The following is a 23,587-nucleotide window of genomic DNA, read 5'->3' on the forward strand; positions in this document are numbered from 1 at the left end:
CCCTTCTTGTGTACCACGTCACGTGTGACGTGGCACCGATTATCAGCAATGGCGGATAGAACGCGATTGTCAGCTTTGGAAAAGAAGCGAAGGAAAATAGCAAGTGATGCCCAAAGGAGACGGTCGATGGTGAATATCGGCACAGCAATCGACAAGTGGAAATCGCGTTCTATCCGCCATTGCTGATAATCTGTGCCACGTCACACGTGACGTGGTACACAAGAAGGGGAACCTGCCGATGACATCACGTTTCACTACCGCGCGGAAATTAAAAGGGTAGGTGACTTTGGTCGCAAAATTAATATACTTGTCGTTGTCAAAAAATTATGTTTGATATATCATTTTGAAGCTAAAAGATTTCTCTGTCTAGTCATGTTGTCATAAAATATATTGTATTTTATGCCAAAGAATACGTCCAATGGTGGAATGGCACTTTAAAGTGATGATGGAGGTCATTTCTGTTTACTTAGTTGAGCGGTTATTGAGATATATATATATAAATAAAATAGAGAGAGAGAGAGAGAGAGAGAGAGAGAGAGAGAGGATATTACACGATTACACTGTGGTGCGTAGATATGAAGGATATCTTTGAGTAGTGAAATAGATATTATAATATATTATACGGACACACCCACAAAAAAAACCCAAAAACGCAAGTTAATCAAAAGAATTTTAATTCACAATGCGAGTCTAGTCAGCGAGAAAACACTAGGAGTGATGTCATCGGAGTGAAATATCGGTGATTATCATCCATACAAAACACTTTTTCCATGGAACAAGTTCATTTGGTTTGATAGCATGCAATATTGTTAGCCTATCGCTTATCCTATGTGTATTACGTCACTCTACTCAATGGAGAGTGTTGAATACGGCTTACGATATCGCATGGTTGTCAAGACAACAGCGATGTAAAACTTCCGCGCTAGCAAGTGAGCGACTGTGACAATTTGTAAACAAACATGGCCGCCAGGTTTGCTTTCTTAAATACGGACGATTTTGAGAGAATTTTGAAAGAGAAAGATGTGTTGAACACCCGAAAGGAATGTGTATGTATAATAATAATAATATTGGCTGGCTTTTTTTCGTGGTATGTCAGATATATTCCATTCAGCTACTCGTCTTGACTTGTTCAATATCATGCTAGCTGAATGGAATATACCTGATATACCATGAAAAAAAGCCAGCCAATATTATTTAAATATGTCACTCAGATCTGTGATGTTTTTCAACACGAGAAGATAAACTTCATATCTTCAAGCCAACGTGCGAGTTTCTTTTTATTATATCGACACATTCACAAACAAAAATACCTAAATTTATAATCGATTTCCTCACAAGTGACGTACAGAGATTTATATCACGGTTTTGGTTCTCCAGGTCCCAGATAAGAAATACAAGTGGCGCATTTCCCAGTAAAACACTCGTGTCTATATAATATTAAGGATTACTACAGTTGTGGTGTTGAATAGTTGTGGCTATTCTATTATTTGTATTTTTATTATTTACTGTTTGATGATTTCAAACGCATTAAGAAGGTCAGAAACTCATCCACTAATTACCTTTTGATGAGACACCTGATAACTGAAAAGCATTCCAGGTGACGACCTCAGGAAGCTGGGTAAGATAACGCCGATAGTGTCATCAAGGTAAACATTGGATACGCTGAAGAATCGAAAATATCAAGCACTTTTTTGTTTACTACAAAATTAACAGTTATTCCACGAAATCGAGTCGTACATGAGCTGATGGCTATAATCCGTGTACGACCAGATTGAGTGGAATAACTGTTTTATTCTCTCTACATTCACTGGAGTTTGAGAAACGGAGCATTTTTATTTTTAGCAAATTTGATGAATAAAAACTTGATACAAAACATCTGGCAAAATCATTTCTGCTTAGAATGTAAACAAACCGGCGAAATGACAGGAGCAATTTGTGAAAAAATCAATAATAATAATAATAATTTTTGAAAAATAAAAAAGCTATGTTCTTACCATCAAATACTTTCATTCCATATGTTGCTGCTTTTTTTGTGGTTTTATTTTCGAGTCAAGTTTTTATTTCATCCTCGGTTCATTCAGCAACACGCTCCGCCATTCTGTTTTTCTCTACTCACGGTATATGAGCTGATATCCTAGTATCTGATCAGAGTAGCCAATCAGAGTGCGTGATTGCTCATATCCAGTGAATGTGGATAGAATAATAATATAACATATTTTACTTTATAGCGTTGATGCCTTCAGTAGGGGTGTACAAACTTTTGACTGGGACTATCGCTGTGAGGTAAAAAAAAAAAATAAAAATCTTTCCCCCAGGCTGTGATTGAACATTGATCTCCTCTCGTCACCACTTTACACTAATGTTTCCCAAATTCCCTGGAGCTACAATGTACAAAGCTAATGTAGCTAGCAAGTAACGGTAGGCTTTAGTCGCCGTGCTAGCATCAGATCCACCGTTGGGATTTCTGACACTATGAAAAACACCGCTGTCAAAACAAACGTACATCGCGGTCGTAGCCGAACCGCATTCTTCCTCATCAGACTCGGAAGAGGAGATGAGTTTGGTTTCGGATGTCGTCATACAGTTGCGCGGGTTGGTGTACCTGCTAACGTATGAACGATTTCGGCTTGGAGGCGATAAGGTTTCCTTACTTGTGGAAGCAAAAATGAAAAATGAGAGGGAGCTTTCTATCTGAGGTAGATGTTTGTAAATCTGTCTCTACGAGCAACAAAAAGTGAACGATTTCAAAACTCCTAACCCTCGCAGTGGGAACACATTCTGCAGTCGGACGAGCGAGTGTAAACTCTGCTGCGGAGTTTGTGCATATCGCGTACGAGCAGCCGCGATTGTGTGCAGTGTACATCAGGATACATTCATCTCTGTCTGGTAATAAATAGAGAGAGGGGGAAAAAATTAAACGTATAAAATAGCTGCTAGTCACATTCATCTTTTCTTTCTTTCTTTCTTTCTTTCTTTCTTTCTTTCTTTCTTTCTTTCTTTCTTAAGAAATGGACGTGAAACAAACAATCTGAGTGACACCTCCATGACCCCGATAATCCCCGTCTCCATCAGTGTGCATCATTAGAGGAGACGTCAGGCGGGTCTTTTAGTTGGTAGGGGCGGAGCCCTTCGTCACGCAGGGGGAGGAGTTTGACCTGTAGGTGTTTAGGCTGGACTTACAGGAGTGCAGGACCGCCTTGAACAGCAGGGGGAGCTGCTCCAACGGCACGTTTACCAACTTCCCTGCAAAAAGAAAGAAAAAAAAAGAGAGAGAGAGAGAGAGAGAGAGAGAGAGAGAGACAGAAAGGGAAGAGAAAGCAAGAGAGAAAGAAAGACAAAGTGAGAGAGAGACAGAGAGAGAGGAGAGAGACAGAAAGAGAGGAGAAAGCAAGAGAGAAAGAAAGACAAAGTGAGAGGAGAGAGACAGAGAGAGAGAGAGAGGAGAGAGACAGAAAGAGAGGAGAAAGCAGGAGAGAAAGAAAGACAAAGTGAGAGGAGAGAGACAGAGAGAGAGAGAGAGAGAGAGGAGAGAGACAGAAAGAGAGGAGAAAGCAAGAGAGAAAGAAAGACAAAGTGAGAGAGGAGAGAGAGACAGAAAGAGGAGAAAGCAAGAGAGAAAGAAAGACAAAGTGAGAGAGGAGAGAGAGACAGAAAGAGAGGAGAAAGCAAGAGAGAAAGAAAGACAAAGTGAGAGAGGAGAGAGAGACAGAAAGAGGAGAAAGCAAGAGAGGAGAGAGAGACAGAAAGAGAGGAGAAAGCAAGAGAGAAAGACAAAGCGAGAGAGGAGGGAGACAGAGAGAGAGGAGAGAGACAGAGAGAGAGGAGAGAGAGAGACAGAAAGAGAGGAGAAAGCAAGAGAGAAAGAGAGGAGAAAGCAAGAGAGAAAGAAAGACAAAGTGAGAGAGGAGAGACAGAGAGAGAGAGAGAGAGAGAGAGAGAGAGAGAGAGAGGAGAAAGCAAGAGAGAAAGAAAGACAGTGAGAGAGGAGAGAGAGAGACAGAAAGAGAGGAGAAAGCAAGAGAGAAAGAAAGACAAAGTGAGAGAGGAGAGAGACAGAAAGAGAGGAGAAAGCAAGAGAGAAAGAAAGACAGTGAGAGAGGAGAGAGACAGAAAGAGAGGAGAAAGCAAGAGAGAAAGAAAGACAAAGTGAGAGAGGAGAGCGACAGAGAGAGAGAGGAGAGAGAGAGAGGAGAGAGAGAGACAGAAAGAGAGGAGAAAGCAAGAGAGAAAGAAAGACAAAGTGAGAGAGGAGAGCAACAGAGAGAGAGGAGAGAGAGAGAGAGGAGAGAGACAGAAAGAGAGGAGAAAGTAAGAGAGAAAGAAAGACAAAGAGAGAGGAGAGAGAGAGAGAGAGAGAGAGAGAGAGAGAGAGAGAGAGAGAGGAGAGATAACATGAACAAGTTCAATTATCAACAAATTATCGCGCAAAACAGTAAATTCATTGTGGCGCAGCCAAACCATAAGCGAGTATCTGTGTGAACGAAGTAAACAGAAAACAACGTAACAACATCGAGAACCTAGCGTATTGAGAATTAAAGTATTGGCACCCTTGTAACTGGCCAATACACTCACTCATCCTGCGTTCACCCTGAGACAGCAACACACACACACACACACACTTCAATGTGAAATTAGCTGCATGTCTTTTTTTTTGTAATTATTTGGTGGTTAGACGCTGTTCTTATTATAGACCTAACTGCTCTTTAACAAACAGTTGTATTGCTAAAACATCGAGAGATGACCTTGGGAAATGTTGCCAAGTAGTGAATAGATTATAACGGCTGGAAATTTCTTGCTTACAACTTTGTGTGTGTGTGTGTGTGTGTGTGTGTGTGTGTGTGTGTGTGTGTGTGTGTGTGTGTGCGTGCGCACTTGTTCTTGTGACATATTAAAGACCGGAAGACATTTTTTGTTTTTTTAACCAGAGTCAGGACATTTTTGGAAAGTGAGGACATTTTGGCTGGTCAAAGGGCTGTTTGAGGGTTTAAACTTCGTTTTCACGTTCAGGTTAGAGGTTAGGGTAAGGGGTGGAGTTAGGGTAAGGGGTGGAGTTAGGGTAAGGGGTGGAGTTAGACATTCAGTTGTGAAGGTTAAGGTTGGAGTAAGGGGCGAGGGAAAACATTATGTCAATGAGTCCCCACAAAGATAGAAGTGTGTGTGTGTGTGTGTGTGTGTGTGTGTGTGTAGCCTTGCCTGCGATGCAGCGTATTTCAGGAAGACACATCATGATCTCTGGGAAGCGTTTGGGTTGGTGAGGGTACTTGTACTCGGTGTAATCCTGACACACGTACCAGTAACGCTTATTCAACTGCTCCAACTGTGCCACGTTCGCCAAACCACGGATATCTACACACACACACACACACACACACACACACACACACACACACACACACACACACACAGAGAGAAAAAGAGACAGAACAGAGAAAATATCAAAAGAAAAAAGACAGAACACAGAGAGACAGGAAGAGAGAGATAGAGAGAGAACATAAAAATGGAGAAAGACAGAACAGAGAAAGTGAGGGACACAACACAGACAAAAAGAGAAAGACAGACAAAGAAAAACAGAACAGAGAGTGCAAGCAAGAGAGAGAGAGAGCAGAGAGAATATAAAAATAGAGAAAGACAGAACAGAGAAAGTAAGGGACAGACAGAGAAAGAGAGAAAGACAGAACAGAGTGCAAGAAAGAGAGAGACAACAGAGAGAAAGAGAGAGACAGCAAAGAGACAGAACAGAGAATATCAAAAGAAAAAAAGACAGAACATAGACAGGAAGAGATAGAGACAGAACATAGAGAGAGAACATGAAAATAGAGAAAGACAGAACAGAGAAAGTGAGGGACACCACACAGACAGAAAGAGAGAGAAAGACAGACAAAGAAAGACAGAACAGGACAAACAGAACAAAGAGAAAGAAAGAATATTTGAATATCTCACTCTACAGAGTGAATTGATGTAATTAAATCTATAAATACACAAAGTCCGGGGTTCAGTCCGGGGTTCAGTCCTTATTTTATTAGCAGTTGTATTTTCTGCATTTTCTCTTCAGAGTCTTCGGGAGCTACAGAACAACCTGCTTCCCTTCACTTAATAACACTACGATTTAAAAAAGCTGACAGAGCTGAGACACACACACACACACACACACACACACACACACACACACACCCCAACACTGCTTCCAAAAGGTCTTGTGTTCTCTGTCTAACTGTACTACACCACTATTCCCCTGATGGCTAATGAGCTAATGGCTAATGCTAACGAGCCGCTGCTGGTTACCTTGGTTCAGGAAGTTGATGGCCTTCATGCATGCGTACTCCTCATTGCTGACCTTCAGCTGGTGGAACTTGCGGAACAGATAGATCAGCTTCTCCATCACCTCCATGCCATCCTCGCTAAACCTGCATGCATGCATGCACGCACACACACACACTCATCATAGCTCACTATCAGACTTCAGTACATTTTTAAGAACATACAGTATGTTGTGCAGGTTCCTCTAGAACGTAACAGGAGCTGAACAGTTCAACATTAAACGCAACTCTAAATGAACAAAAAGTCATCAAGGACATTGTTCTTTAATTAATAAAAAGTTGTAGCTGTGGTATAAGGGGAATAAATAATAATATAAGTGACGACGATTACATCATCATCACCGTCACGCCACTTCACTGTTGATTGGTTTTCTGTAACCGCATGACCTCAAGTGTATTGTGAAAAGATGCCTGATGCTTCAAGTCACTTATTTTTCCCCGAACTGTCGTCTTAATGATGTTGTTGCAGTTTGAATTGTGGGCAGCAGAGGGCACTGAAATTACAAACGGCAGCTTTAATCACTCATTCTATAACATGTTGCTTTAAATCCGAGTTGTTTGAGGTGACAACGGTTTGTTTAAAGGTTATTAGCTTTGTGATGATCACAAAACAAACAAACAAACAAACAAACAAACAAACAAACAAACAAACAAACACCCTTCGTCCACTTAACTCACTCCTGCATTGACGGAGCAACAGCTGAGCCTCGCCAAGCTCGTTGTTGTTATTATGATGATGATGATTATTATTATTATTTCACTGAGAATTAGTTAAAAACCAGAATAAAGCCCTCACCTCCCTTTCTTCCATCATGTAATTATTCACTCACGCATCACAGCACTCCTCTCGTCTTTTTTATGCTTTTTAATTTATTTGTTTCTGTAGTAAGGGTCGCTTATCGGGATCTGATTGCACGCTGGCTTTAATTACCCCGGTCTCTCTGAGCTCTCCTCCCTGATAGCGGCCCATCATTTTAATTGAGTGGCTGCTCGGGTGGAGCGGATGTTGCCCTCTGCTCGCGCAACGCCACTGTAAATCTACACTCGAGATCAAGAGGAAGCGGGACAAGGGTCGGCTGATTCCAGACTCATTCACACACACACACACACCAGATGCTGCTTGTATTTCACTGGAGCACACACTGTGCTAGTCACTCACTGATGTACGAGTCGAACCCTGGCGTAAAGCCAAGCTTCACACCAACACGCTACGAGTTCTTGTTAATATTCTGAAGTCTTCCAAAATGAGTTTGGTCATCGCCAGGGTTCGCACACTCATTAATATCTCAAATGCAAGGCGTGAGACACAATCCTGTCTGTTTTATGTCTGAAACGAGAGAAAGACACAACAGCGCTATTCTATTCTCCTCTCAGTGCGTCCTCACACTGCCTCCTACACACACTTTCTCACACACGCAAACCTATTTCTCTTTATTAGCCCGGATCGCGGATGCCTGCGGATACCTGGAGCGTGGAGAATAGGCCCGGCTTTAATGATTCATAGCCGCTTAAAGTGCATCTCGGCGCAGACGTTTCTGCCCTTTACCCCGGCTCTACTGAGATCAAACCTAGTGGACACTTTTACTCCTGCGTCTCTTAAAATCTCATACCGTAAATCCAAACCGACAAGGAAACATGAGACACTAGAGACTCCTTCCATGAACGTGGAAGCTGTTGCTATAGAAACAATAACGTACAACGACAAGTGCCTTAAAAACAAAAGCTGCTTTTATAGAAAATTAATCAACTCTTTCTGACTAATCAGATTTGACAGGGTGTTATCTACGATCTATACTTTAACTGTAAACGTTCATATTAGGCACATCAGACGCTCATCTAAGTTTCCAAACCTGTCATTGCTTCACTCTTGAATATTTTCTATCATTAAAAAGCTTATAATTTCTGCTTTCCAAAGAAATGTATCTGGTTAAGATCTGTTCAGTACTTTGGGAGTAACGGCAGGTTGAAGTCGGTACAACAGAATAAAAACTCTGCTCGAGGGACGTCGGGAAACTGCCGGTGCTTTTCTTTTTGAGTCACGGGAAAGTGGTCAGGCTCTCTCTCTCCCTCTCTCTCTTCTGATCGGTTTTCCACTGGATTACTCATCAATATCAATCAGATAACGTTTATAGGGATGTTCTCTCGCTCTTACTGTTTCTGATGAAGGATTCAGCAAAATTTTCCCTCTGCTAGTTTTGATGTTCTGATTCACGGGAGATTTTGAAGTGAGTTTTCATAGCTTTACCTACTTGTTTTTTCAAATCAAACTGATTCGTGTAAATAAATAACTATTTTAGAATATAACTGGAGTTGTTTCGATGAAAAATGTTGACATCTTAGTGGTCGGAATAATGTTTAAAAAAAACCTAAAGTCAGAAACGCGAGTGTCGATTTCAGTTCAGTTAATGTGAATTGTTTATTGGATGTGGATCCGACAGTTTTTTGAAGGTTCTCCTTGAAAGCTGTGAATATTAATCGAAATAATAATTTCTCATCTCTAGCCGCTTTATCCTGTTCTACAGGGTCGCAGGCAACCTGGAGCCTATCCCAGCGAAAGGCGGGGTACACCCTGGACAAGTCGCCAGGTCATCACAGGGCTGACACATAGACACAGACAACCATTCACACTCACATTCACACCTACGCTCAATTTAGAGTCACCAGTTAACCTAACCTGCATGTCTTTGGACTGTGGGGGAAACCGGAGCACCCGGAGGAAACCCACGCGGACACGGGGAGAACATGCAAACTCCGCACAGAAAGGCCCTCGCCGGCCACGGGGCTCGAACCCGGACCTTCTTGCTGTGAGGCGACAGTGCTAACCACTACACCACTGTGCTGCCCATAATAATTTATATTCTTTCATATAAACACTTTTGAGAAATACAAAGCCTTACAGAGCACAAAGAGGGGATTAGGCCAAAAAAAAAAAGTGTGTTTCCGGTAACCTGACCGATCGAGAATTTCCGCGTCGAAATTGCCGACCGTAAAGTTTTTATTACAAATTTCCCTCGATATTTTAGTGTAAGCGGCGTTAGTTTGTCATAATTTTTTGTTTCAACACATTCAAGTTGTGAAAGAAACGATAAAAAGTAAAATGTTTCACCACTTCTATCAGCCCTCCTGCATAAACATGGAAGCGCACTTGTATACTGAAGGAGGAAGGGAAAACTGAGCCAAGCCGCCATTTTGAATCCTCATTCAAGGCTGTAATGCAAATTGCTTCCTCTTCAGTATACAAGTGCACTTCCATGGCAGGGAAAAACACTACATTTTGCCGCCTATGTAGTCCCCTATTTATACAAATAGGAGTCATTCAGGATTCAGCCATGTTTTTGCTCGACCAAAGTTATACAGTAGGCTAGGCTAGGCCGTCTGCTTTTAATGGAAGTAGCCTAGCCTAGGACGTTATTTTCACGTTATTTCTTGATAAGGTGTTTTCACGTTATTACATGAAAATATCATGAAATAACGTGATAATTTTGTATCATGAAATTACGTGATATGTTGTTTACATGATAAATATATTGTAAAAACGTGATAACTTTGTGAACAATATCTTTTCATGTAATTACTTGATTCTAAGCCAATTTTTTTGAGTGTGGCAGCAATACGCTTCCGTAGATCATAACTCGAACTCTCGCAATTTTTTTTTTATTCGTTTAAAGATTTAAAACACATTTATTTTATTATGATGTGTGGTATAAAGGATTCTGTGCCAAAATACTATTTTGTAAGATGTTTACTTGTGTTAATTTTTTCGAACAAAATAAAAAAAAATTAAGAAAAAAAAACCCTTTTTCCTACCTACCGACCTTATTTTAGTATTTCATGTTACCGGAGAAACACTTTTTTTTGGCCTTAGAAATAATCTATTACTTTTTTTTATCGAGTGTACCAATTTAATGTTTTTTTTTAAACCTAACTAGCATAATTAATACTAATTACTCATTTGCATAACTGGTTTTCACTAATTTTTCAAAAACTTTGTATTCAATATCCAACCATCTATGTTTCTGCCAACTTCCATGTAAATATCTTGAAAAATAGAAAAGTTATGAAGAAAAAAACATTTGATCTCATTGGTTAATGAGGCCCATTCTGGGACCATGTGATCCTCAGACAGAATATTACGGCAGGTTTCGAAAAATTAAGCCGTTTCTTCAATCTTTGATTTGTAACATCTCAAAAACGGATAAACATATTTTAATTCTGTAAAAAAGTATGCTGTTCTGCAGTCAATTTTGAATTCACCGAGAGCAATTTGGATCGAATTTGAATTTCCATCTGATATGCCGGTATTTAGATCTTAACTTTTCCATGTTAAATGTAATAATGTAATAAAAACGTGTTTCTTAGTCTAGCACTGGTGCTACAAGGCTAAGCAAGAACACACACGCTTCACACAAAGCGAGGCCGAGTATGTGCGATCATACTGAATAAATAGTGTAAATTCTGTCCGATCCTGATCCGAGTGACTCACCCCTGCAGCTCGTGATCGGACGGGGTGTACTTGTCGGTGACGTTGGCGAGGTCTCCCAGGATCTGGGCGCTGTAGACGGTCAGGCAGGCGAGCAGGATGAGCTCCTGCCATGTGGCACTCAGTAGGCGTGTGTAGTCCTCGATGGAGAGCTCACAGAAGAACGGCAGCTTCTTAATCCAAGAGATCTGACGGAAGAGCAGCTCATCGGCCAGACGGCACAGCAGGGCGAAGAGCTCCACCTGGGTCACCCGGTACCTTCAGACACACGTGTGCTGTGTGTGTTAGTGATATTTAAATAATAATATTGGCTGGCGTTGAGTGGTATATCAGATATATTCTATTCAGCTAGCATGATACTGAACGTGTCGAAGACGAGTAGCTGAATGGAATGTATCTGATAGACCATGAAAAAAAGCCACCCAATATTATTATTATTATTATTATTATTATACATACACACTCCTTTCAGGTGTCTTTCTCTTTCATAATTCTCTCAAAATCTTCCTTATTTAACAAAGCAAACCATGTTTGTTTAATTGTCACAGTCGCTCACTTGCTAGCACATAAGTTCTACATCGTAAACCATATTCAACGCTCATTCTCCCTTGAGTAGAGTGACGTAATACACATAGGATAAGCAATACGCTAACAATATTGCATGCTATCAAACCAAATGAATGAAACCCGTTAGAAGGGAATAGAACACGTTTTTATTCCATCGATAAAGTGTCCTCATCTCATCTCATTATCTGTAGCCGCTTTATCCTGTTCTACAGGGCCGCAGGCAAGCTGGAGCCTATCCCAGCTGACTACGGGCGAAAGGCGGGGTACACCCTGGACAAGTCGCCAGGTCATCACAGGGCGATAAAGTGTCCTGTGTGGGTAATAATACTCTACAGGCCATTAATTAGACAAGCTCTGACCGCTTATTGGGCACAATAACGAAAGACTTCACCGACATTTTTAATCCTGCTTTGTATAAAGATCCTCGTCATGAAAAACGACTGACACTAAATTACAAACAATACAGTTTCTCTGTTATATTCGTTCCCATGTATGAGCAGGAGAAAAAAAAACGATAATGGGTCGTTCTTCGGTAACGGAATTGCATTCACAGCAAAACGTGGTCACTTTTTTAGTTGCAGTACTCAAGACAATGGTATTAAAGCCTCGGTAGGAGCACGTACGGCCGGTCTACGTGCAAAAAACGCAAGAAACGCATGGAGGGCGCGCGTGAAACGCACGAGAGCGCGCGTGTGACGTGCTGATTTTCGAGCCGTAGACCGGCCGCAGAGGTTCTTTGTCATGTCAAACAAACTCTACGGGCGCTTACGTTTTTTTTCAGGTTGCAAGACAAACTTACGGCCAACACACGTCTTTCTTCATGAACAAAAAAAAACGCAGCGATTTGGGAAACGCCAAAAATTGCACGGCCAAAAAATCGTACATCCGGTTGTGACCTAGGCTTAACAGTAGACTGCATTTCAGATTTTTCAACTCTGGGTCATAAAAAGAACTTTCCCCGACACCCAATTATTTTTCTTTAGTGGACCGAAAGCTACTGAATTCGAATCACAGACTTCCAATTTTATTAGTTTTTTTTTTTTTAAATAGAACAATTAATGAATTTATCTCCCTGTGGTCCTAAATTCTCCACTATTTTTTCCTGCTTCACCATGACCCAATACAAGATACTACATCATGCCACCATCACATGGTGGGCTTTCCCCGTTCACGCAAGGCATTGGTGGGATACAAATTTGAAACAGGAGACGTGAAAGAGCGACTACAGTAACGGAAAGAAAGCGAGAAGAAAAGACGTTATGTTATATACGAAGGAAAGGAAACGCAGGACCAAACTAATAAATATCGGCGCTCAGTGAGCACCTCGGTGTGATCAGCTGTTCGTTTAGCGACAGAATGATGGAACTGTCAGCGCACGCTCAAAAGTAAACCAGCACATGCGCACACACACGGACTTCCTCTGTCTGCTTGACTGCGCAAAGCGAGTGATTTCATGCACATTATTTGCTTTAATCCCCTCAAATTAAATAACTTCCCAGCCACAGAATGGCCAGATATTTTGAGAGATATTACAGAAATAAACATATCACAATCACCACATTTCAGAGCGAACTAAATTTCACCGATTTTATGAAATCGAAAGGCCGTCTAGCTTTAAATAAAAATGTCACACTGTATGGTGTATCTTTTGACCTTAAAAAGCACAGAAAAATTGGCTGTGTAATGGAATTACATCTGAAAAAAAACAAACCTGAACTTTCATTTCTTAAAATTCAAACCAAGATTTCTCTGCAGCGATGTTGTTATAATTGGGGTTGTCTCATCTCATCATCTGTAGCCGCTTTATCCTGTTCTACAGAGTCGCAGGCGAGCTGGAGCCTATCCCAGCTGACTACGGGCGAAAGGCGGGGTACACCCTGGACAAGTCGCCAGGTCATCACAGGGCTGACACATAGACACAGACAACCATTCACACTCACATTCACACCTACGGTCAATTTAGAGTCACCAGTTAACCTAACCTGCATGTCTTTGGACTGTGGGGGAAACCGGAGCACCCGGAGGAAACCCACGCGGACACGGGGAGAACATGCAAACTCCGCACAGAAAGGCCCTCGCCGGCCATGGGGCTCGAACCCGGACCTTCTTGCTGTGAGGCGACAGCGCTAACCACTAATAATTGGGGTTGTGATGATTTTTAAATCTGGGTTTCAGTACATTTTGCTTCAGATTCCATACTTTAGCAAGATCACTTAGCTGACAAGTTAAAGCAATCTTAATCATTTCATCATTTTGGCCTCTCTGCTGAAGAATTGCCCTGATGTACTGTACCTCTCGCTCGGATTTGTATGTATATATATATATATATATATATATATATATATATATATATATATATATATATATATATATATATATATCTCCAGGCTGGACAAACTGATCAGGCGGGCCGGCTCTGTGGTCGGCATGAAGCTGGACTCTCTGGTGACGGTGGCAGAGAAGAGGACTATGGACAAACTACTGAACATCATGGACGATGCCAGTCACCCTCTGCACACCATCATCAGAAACCAGAGGAGCCTGTTCAGTGACAGAATGCTCCTTCCCAAGTGCAAGACAAACAGACTTACAAACTCCTTTGTCCCTCACGCCATCAGACTGTACAACTCCTCTCTGGGGGACAAGAGGGGTAACAGGAGGACAGAGGACGGGAAGGAGCAGCAGCCTAGCCTGACAATAAACAATACCGGACAATGTGCATAATAAATGTGCAATATAATGTGCAATATCTCTCCTGCTGGACTTTCCCCCCACCATATCTTATTCTTTTTTATATTTGTATATGTAAATACTTAATTTAATTTATCTAGAAGTTTTCTCTATTTTCTATTCTCTGTTTATCCTGTAATGATGCTGCTGGAATTTTAATTTCCCTGAGGGAACCCTCCCAAAGGGATCAATAAAGTTCTATCTAATCTAATCTATCCACATTCGCTGGATATGAGCAATTGAGCGCTCTGATTGGCTACTCTAATCTAATCAGATACTAGGATATCAGCTCATATCCCATGAGTAGAGAAATACAAAATGGCGGAGCGTGTTGCTGAACCAACCAAGGACAAAGTAAAAACTCTACTCGAAAACAAAACCCCAAAAAATACAAAAGCGACAAAATATGGAAAGAAAGTTTGATTGTACTTTCATAATTATTCTGTATAATTATGTTCATACGCTGTGCTTTTTTGGTCATTTACTGGTTACTTTACTCACATATTCCATCCTCGTTAGTCATGTTACGCTGTGCAAGAACATTCACCACCTGCTGCAATATTTCTATTTCTGTATTTAATTAGTGCAGTATTGCTATTTTCAGGTGAAGTACAACTCTTACTTAAGTTCCATTCTTATTTTGTTGTGTACATTATATGCATGGCCCGTGTGTTTACTTTTTTTTTCCCACTTTTATTGCCACTTCCGGTCAAGCGGCCATGACGGTAGCAGTCTAACTTTGGAGCTCCGCGACCCTGGCTCCAAAACTCTGACTTTCTGAGGTTTAATCTGGTCAAAGTTATGAGAGATTAAGGTGTTGAAGATATGGAAAGGGGGAGACGGAATAACAGCGCATGTTAAAAAACTCGTTAAGACTTCAGCGAAAGAAAAGTCTGCAGATGAGGCGACAACAGCAGCCATTTTGAGTCTGATAAACTCATGCTGCAGAAAAGTGAAGCTATAGCCATAAAACCTACTGTACAGTTTTTTATAGATATTTTTATATCTTGTAACACCAGATCTGTATTTTATCTTGTGAATAAAGACATATGAATATGAACAGACGATACTACAGGAAATAAGGGACTTTCGGCAGGAAAATGCAGACACTCTGTGGGAAATTAAAGAAGATATTAAGGCTACAAACAGAAGGGTTGACAAGGCGGAAAATCGTATTGCGGAAGTGGAAGAAAGTACAGGAGAAACTTGAGGCTAGGCTCACGGACCAAGAAGGGCGGTTGAGACAGGAAAACATAAGACTCCACGGTATAACAGAAGGAGATGAGAATGATTCCCCGACGATGGCAGCATTTGTGGAAAATTTGCTGACAGAGAAGCTAGACATTCCCACATCCACCGAGCTCCGGTTTGAAAGAGCGCACCGATCCCTGGGCCCGAAGCCGCCTCCCAAATCCCAAGTCCCCCCAAGGTCCACAGTGGTCAAATTCTCAAGTTTCAAAACCAAAGAGGAAGTTTTAAACTTGGTGTGGCAGAAAAAAATTATTTACACACCATGAGAGAAAAGTAATAGACCACGACTACGCTCCCGAGGTCTTCAGGAAGCATCAGGAGTATGCAGAGGCAAAGAGAGTACTGAGAGAAAGTAAACTTCGTTTTCAAACTCCGTTCCCGGCCAGGCTGAGGGTACTTCACAAGGAGGAGACGTGCGTGTACAACTCGGCAGCCGGTGCCACTAAAGACATGGCAAGGTGAGGGCTCCCGGTGACTATTTGCGAACCGCCAACAAATTGCTCGGACAAGATTAAAACTCTGATGTGGCACACATCCCGGCCTCGAAAAGAGGACAGGAGCCATATTTTTATTGCACACTATTTCTTTTTGTTACTGTCTATTCCTGACTCTTTCTATCTGTGAGCTGCTGGATCATGTACACTACCGTTCAAAAGTTTGGGGTCACTTTGAAATGTCCTTATTTTTGAAAGAAAAGCGCTGCTCTTTTCAATGAAGATCACTTTAAACTAATCAGAAATCCACTCTATACATTGCTAATGTGGTAAATGACTATTCTAGCTGCAAATGTCTGGTTTTTGGTGCAATATCTCCATAGGTGTATAGAGGCCCATTTCCAGCAACTCTCACTCCAGTGTTCTAATGGTACAATATGTTTGCTCATTGCCTCAGAAGGCTAATGGATGATTAGAAAACCCTTGTACAATCATGTTAGCACAGCTGAAAACAGTTTAGCTCTTTAGAGAAGCTATAAAACTGACCTTCCTTTGAGCAGATTGAGTTTCTGGAGCATCACATTTGTGGGGTCGATTAAATGCTCAAAATGGCCAGAAAACTGGCTTGACTATATTTTCTATTCATTTTACAACTTATGGTGGGAAATAAAAGTGTGACTTTTCATGGGAAACACAAAATTGTCTGGGTGACCCTAAACTTTTGAACAGTAGTGTAAATTTCCCCACCGAGGGATGAATAAAGTTTATCTGATCTTAAGAACGTATCTTTTTTTTTTCAAGAATTATCGCATTTTTCACAAATTGCTCCTGCCATTTTGCCGCTGGTTTGTTTAGATTCTTCATCTTTAAGCATTAAAATTTAAGCAGCTGGTAATTAAATTCAGACTGTTGAATGCTGAAATCCCCGCATTTGTTCATCTTTAGCATGAAAATATTGAATATCTCAGGCTTGGTCAAGGATTTAATACATGCTTGAGGCTTAAAGGTTTTATTCTATCCACATTCACTGGATATGACCAATCGTACGCTCTGATTGGCTGCTCTAACCAGGTACAAGGATATCAGCTCATACACCGTGAGTAGAGAAAAACAAAATGGCGGAGCGTGTTGCTGAACCAACTAAGGATGGAATAAAAACTCAACCTGAAAACAAAACCATAAAAAATGCAGAAAAAATATACAAATATATATGGAATGAAAGTATTTCATGGTAAGGACGTATGTTTTTTATTTAAATTATTTTTCAAGAATTATCACATTTTTCACCGCTGGTTTGCTTACATTCTTCATCTTTAAGCATTAAAATTTGTTGAATTTTTTTAGACTGGTTCAAAAGCTCAAAGTAGTTTGAAAATTACAGAACTGAAATGTCCAAGGAAGAATTAAATGAATGTCTAAAGTTATTCTATTCCTCGGCACGACAGCAAGATGGTACTTTCTACAAAAAAAAAAGAAAAAAAAACACCAAAGTCAATTCGTGCAGCAAGTGAAAGAGTTTTAAGAAGTCCGTCTGAGCGGAAATGATTTTGTCAGACGTTTTGTGTAAAGTTTTTATTTATTGAATTTGCAAAGAATAAAAGTAAAAATGCTCTGTTTTTTCCTCAAAATCCAGTGAATGTGGAGAGAATAAAAGTTATTCCACTCAATCTGGTTGGACATGGATGATAGCCGCTATCAGCTCATGTACGACTCGATTTCATGGAATAAGTGTTAAATATAAATATTCAAGTCAAGTTTATTTTTATCACACTTTTAACAATAGACAGACATTGTTAAAGGAACAGTCCACCGTACTTCCATAATGAAATATGCTCTTATCTGAATTGAGACGAGCTGCTCCGTACCTATCCGAGCTTTGCGCGACCTCCCAGTCAGTCAGACGCAGTCAGACGCGCCGTCACTCCTGTTAGCAATGTAGCTAGGCTCAGTATGGCCAATGGTATTTTTTGGGGCTGTAATTAGATGCGACCAAACTCTTCCACGTTTTTCCTGTTTACATAGGTTTATATGACCAGTGATATGAAACAAGTTCGGCAACAAGCTTCGGCAGCGCATTGATATCTGAGCTCCGTATCAATGCGCTGCCGAAGCGCGCAGAAGGTGTTAGTACGCCTGTCATTATAATGCGGACTTTCCATAGCATAGAAAATCGCTACGTTTCAATTTGTGTAACTGAACTTGTTTCATATCGCTGGTCATATAAACATATGTAAACAGGAAAAACGCGGAAGAGTTTGGTCGCATCTAACTACAGCCCCAAAAAATACCATTGGCCATACTGAGCCTAGCTACATTGCTAACAGGAGTGACAGCGCGCCTGACTGCGTCTGACTGACTGGGAGGTCGCGCAAAGCTCGGAGAGGTACGGAGCAGCTCGTCTCAATTCAGATAAGAGCATATTTCATTATGGAAGTACGGTGGACTGTTCCTTTAAACTCAAAAAGCAAAGCAGCTTTACAGGAAATGAAAAACTTTAAACATGAGCTAATTTTATCCCTAATGTATCCCTGATGATCAAGCCTGTGGCGACGGTGTTGAGGAAAAACTCCCTCAGACGACGCGAGGAAGAAACCTCGAGAGGAACCAGACTCAGAAGGGAACCCGTCCTCATCTAGCTGATAACACAACGTGATCACAAATAACTCGCTTCTATAACTGTGTCCTATATACAGTAATCAAAGTATAACTGTGAAAACAAGAAAATCACGATAAAATCAATATTCCTGGCTGTTTTTGGTTTGGTTCGGTTCGTGTTCCTTTTTATTGTACTATGTGGCATCAATGACTTCTAAACACATGACTGTATAAAGTGCAAATACAGGACTGAGTGAGACGGGTGCAAAAAAAAATCTACAATAAATACACAGGACCGTGAACACTGGTTACCCAGACAACAAAGTCTTGTGCATCTCAGTGTATACAGTGGTGCTTGAAAGTTTGTGAACCCTTTAGAATTTTCTATATATTTCTGCATAAAAAAATATGACCTAAAACATCATCAGATTTTCACACAAGTCCTAAAAGTAGATAAAGAGAACCCAGTTAAACAAATGAGACAAAAATATTATACTTGGTCATTTATTTATTGAGGAAAATGATCCAATATTACATATCTGTGAGTGGCAAAAGTATGTGAACCTCTAGGATTAGCAGTTAATTTGAAGGTGAAATTAGAGTCAGGTGTTTTCAATCAATGGGATGATAATCAGGTGTGAGTGGGCACCCTGTTTTATTTAAAGAACAGGGATCTATCAAAGTCTGATCTTCACAGCACATGTTTGTGGAAGTGTATCATGGCACGAACAAAGGAGATTTCTGAGGACCTCAGAAAAAGCGTTGTTGATGCTCATCAGGCTGGAAAAGGTTACAAAACCATCTCTAAAGAGTTTGGGTTCCACCAATCCACAGTCAGACAGATTGTGTACAAATGGAGGAAATTCAAGACCATTGTTACCCTCTCCAGGAGTGGTCAACCAACAAAGATCACTCCAAGAGCAAGGCGTGTAATAGTCGGCGAGGTCGCAAAGGACCCCAGGGTAACTTCTAAGCAACTGAAGGCCTCTCTCACATTGGCTAATGTTAATTTTCATGAGTCCACCACCAGGAGAACACTGAACAACAATGGTGTGCATGGCAGGGTTGCAAGGAGAAAGCCACTGCTCTCCAAAAAGAACATTGCTGCTCGTCTGCAGTTTGCTAAAGATCACGTGGACAAGCCAGAAGGCTATTGGAAAAATGTTTTGTGGATGGATGAGACCAAAATAGAACTTTTTGGTTTAAATGAGAAGCGTTATGTTTGGAGAAAGGAAAACACTGCATTCCAGCATAAGAACCTGATCCCATCTGTGAAACATGGTGGTGGTAGTATCATGGTTTGGGCCCGTTTTGCTGCATCTGGGCCAGGACGGCTTGCCATCATCGATGGAACAATGAATTCTGAATTATACCAGCGAATTCTAAAGGAAAATGTCAGGACATCTGTCCATGAACTGAATCTCAAGAGAAGGTGGCTCATGCAGCAAGACAACGACCCTAAGCACACAAGTCGTTCTACCAAAGAATGGTTAAAGAAGAATAAAGTTAATGTTTTGGAATGGCCAAGTCAAAGTCCTGACCTTAATCCAATGGAAATGTTGTGGAAGGACCTGAAGCGAGCAGTTCATGTGAGGAAACCCACCAACATCCCAGAGTTGAAGCTGTTCTGTACGGAGGAATGGGCTAAAATTCCTCCAAGCCGGTGTGCAGGACTGATCAACAGTTACCGGAAACGTTTAGTTGCAGTTATTGCTGCACAAGGGGGTCACACCAGATACTGAAAGCAAAGGTTCGCATACTTTTGCTACTCACAGATATGTAATATTGGATCATTTTCCTCAATAAATAAATTACCAAGTATAATATTTTTGTCTCATTTGTTTAACTGGGTTCTCTTTATCTACTTGTAGGACTTGTGTGAAAATCTGATGATGTTTTAGGTCATATTTATGCAGAAATATAGAAAATTCTAAAGGGTTCACAAACTTTCAAGCACCACTGTATACACACACATACATATTTAATATTGAATCTGATGTTATGTAGAACTCTGGACGTCACTTCAGATTGTTGGAAAATGAGCGGCAGTGAGAGCTCGAGCTCACCCGTCCTCAATGAGCATGGGAGTGCCCAGTGGTGCCAGTTCCTCTGCTGCCACCAGCTGGCTGATGAGGGTATGACTCTGCGGATACAGACTGCGGGGCTGCGCCGTATAGCCGAACAGGTGAGGCAGGAACTGGTAGTGCTGGGCCACGGCGCTGCCGATGTACTGCTCCCTGAGAGCGGCCGTGTAGCCGTTCAGCTCCACTGAGCGACTGCAGGGAGGGCAAGGAAAGAAAGAGAGAGAGAAAGAGAGAACAAAGAGGTGCAATGCAGACATCGTGTCTTGAGTGAAAAAAAAAAACCCAGAAGATGACGACTGAAGAGTTTGAGGTGTTTAAATGGTGTGTAAAATACAAATCGTGTTACTGCAGAAAAGTGTAGCTCCGAGCCGAATGAAGGTGGAGTCCTGGATAATAATAAACTGGCTTTTATAGCAGTCATTTAATTTATCGCAATCCTCGCAAGGAAAAATAAAGAACCAAAAGGTCAGACAGCGATCACGATCAGGTCCTGACTGATCAGCTCTATTTGAGGTAATGTGAAAACGTGTAAACAAAAAATAATAATAAAAAAAAATCCCTCCCCAAACCCTGTGAATAGTGATGGTGCGTATCGGAGGCACGTGTGAGGACTGTGCTAGCTTTATTGTGCATTTCATTGTCACAACTGCAGCACATGAAGGACAGGAGACAAAAGGCGAGTGTCAGAGGTGTGTCTGATCTGTAGGTACGGAGCGGTGGCTTTGACAGACATTAACCGCTTACTTGGAGGAGAGTGTGGATGCGGGAGAAGGTTGGTTGCCATCGGAGACGCCGTTGCCAGGGGAACTGTGATCGCTGTCACCATTGTTGCCCCAGGTGTGCTCTGCCATGTTTGCCTCATCCTTAAATTCCTGACCAGACATGATCCGCTCTATCTCCTCGTCCGAGATCTAGAGAGAGAGAGAGAGAGAGAGAGAGAGAGAGAGAGAGAGAGACACACACAGGAACAGAGAGACACAGAGAAAGATAGACAGAGGATGACAGAAGCAGAGAAACAGACAGATAGTAAGACAGACAGAAAAAACACACACAAAAGAAAGAAAGATGGACCATACAAGTGAGAGAGAGAGACACACACACGGGAACAGAGAAAGACAGAAGCGGACAAAGAGACAGATAGTAAGACAGATAGTAAGACAGACAGAAGAAACACAGAGAAAGCAAAAGAAAGAAGAAAGATGAACAATACGAGAGAGAGAGAGAGAGAGAGAGAGAGAGAGAGACAGGAACAGAGAAAGACAGACAGAGAATGAGAGAAGTGGAGAAAGAGACATAGTAAGACAAACAGAAGAAACACACAAAAGAAAGAACGATGGACAATACAAGTGAGAGAGAGAGAGGAACAGAAAGACAGAGAAAGATGGACAGGATGAGAGAAGCAGAGAAAGGCAGATAAGACAGACAGAAGAAACACAGAGAAAAAGCAAAAGAAAGATGGACAATGAGAGAGAGAGAGAGAGAGAGAGAGAGAGAGAGAGAGGAACAGAAAGACAGAGAAAGATAGACAGGATGAGAGAAGCAGAGAAAGAGGCAGATAATAAGACAGACAGAAGAAACACGCAGAGAAAAAGCAAAAGAAAGAAGAAAGATGGACAATATGAGAGAGAGAGAGAGAGAGAGAGAGAGAGAGAGAGAGAGACAGGAACAGAGAAAGATAGACAGAGAATGAGAGAAGTGGAGAAAGAGACAGTAAGACAGACAGAAGAAACACATGAAAGAAAGAAAGATGGACAATACAAGTGAGAGAGAGGAACAGAAAGAGAGAAAGATAGACAGGATGAGAGAAGCAGAAAAAGAGGCAGATAAGACAGACAGAAGAAACACGCAGAGAAAAAGCAAAAGAAAGATGGACAATACGAGAGAGAGAAAGAGAGAGAGACAGGAACAGAAAGACAGAGAAAGATAGACAGGATGAGAGAAGCAGAGAAAGAGGCAGATAAGACAGACAGAAGAAACATGCAGAGAAAAAGCAAAAGAAAGAAGAAAGATGGACAATACGAGAGAGAGAAAGAGAGAGAGAGGAACAGAAAGACAGAGAAAGATAGACAGGATGAGAGAAGCAGAGAAAGAGGCAGATAATAAGACAGACAGAAGAAACACGCAGAGAAAAAGCAAAAGAAAGAAGAAAGATGAACAATGAGAGAGAGAGCGAGAGAGAGAGAGAGAGACAGGAACAGAGAAAGATAGACAGAGAATGAGAGAAGTGGAGAAAGAGACAGATAGTAAGACAGACAGAAGAAACACATGAAAGAAAGAAAGATGGACAATACAAGTGAGAGAGAGGAACAGAAAGAGAGAAAGATAGACAGGATGAGAGAAGCAGAAAAAGAGGCAGATAAGACAGACAGAAGAAACACGCAGAGAAAAAGCAAAAGAAAGATGGACAATACGAGAGAGAGAAAGAGAGAGAGAGAGAGACAGGAACAGAAAGACAGAGAAAGAGGCAGATAAGACAGACAGAAGAAACATGCAGAGAAAAAGCAAAAGAAAGAAGAAAGATGGACAATACGAGAGAGAGAGATGGGAACAGAGAAAGATAGACAGAGGATGAGAGAAGCGGAGAAAGAGACAGATAGTAAGACAGACAGAAGAAACACACAGAGAGAAAGCAAAAGAAAGAAGAAAGATGGACAATATGAGAGAGAGAGAGAGAGAGAAACAGGCATCAATGAAAGAGAGATACACAGCAAGCAAGAGTTATAAGAAATCGATAGTACAAGTGAGAGAGAGAGAAAAAGTGCAGGGGGAGCAGGAACAGGAATATAAAGAAAGAACGAAAGAGAGAGAGAGAATGAGAAGCGAGACGGAGAAATAGTTGTATGCTTTCTAAAGAAACTTTTCTATTGTTGAATGTGCACAGAGGAGAAATTAGCATTTAAAAAGCGCGAGTGTGTCAGTCTAACATGCGCTCTACTCCTCAGCTGCATGGAGGGGTTCAGGTGTGTGTGTGTGTGTGTGTGTGTGTGTGTGTTGATGACATGAATGTGCAGGGTCAAACTGCACCCAGCGTAGGCTGCATCCGTGGCTCACCGTGAGCTTTACACAGCTACAACAAAGCTGAGCTTTCATAACGCTGCGCCCCTTCCAGTCCACACGGCACATATGGCA

General features: G+C 41.3%; 1 protein-coding gene across 1 annotated transcript in view; it reads right to left on the reverse strand.

Moving 5' to 3' along the window:
- Positions 1–2,942: 2,942 nt before the first annotated feature.
- Positions 2,943–23,587, reverse strand: part of nr6a1a (nuclear receptor subfamily 6, group A, member 1a) — a 50,119-nt gene continuing 29,474 nt past the window's right edge. The window contains exons 4-9 of the mRNA XM_060930670.1: positions 21,203–21,369; positions 20,441–20,650; positions 10,801–11,055; positions 6,283–6,404; positions 5,194–5,346; positions 2,943–3,243 (exon numbers count right to left, since the gene is read on the reverse strand). Coding sequence (XP_060786653.1) covers positions 3,107–3,243; positions 5,194–5,346; positions 6,283–6,404; positions 10,801–11,055; positions 20,441–20,650; positions 21,203–21,369 — 1,044 coding nt within the window. The 3' untranslated portion in view covers positions 2,943–3,106. The remainder of the gene's footprint in view (positions 3,244–5,193; positions 5,347–6,282; positions 6,405–10,800; positions 11,056–20,440; positions 20,651–21,202; positions 21,370–23,587) is intronic.

The sequence above is a fragment of the Neoarius graeffei genome, chromosome 10 (assembly GCF_027579695.1).
Source record: "Neoarius graeffei isolate fNeoGra1 chromosome 10, fNeoGra1.pri, whole genome shotgun sequence".
NCBI lineage: Eukaryota > Metazoa > Chordata > Actinopteri > Siluriformes > Ariidae > Neoarius > Neoarius graeffei.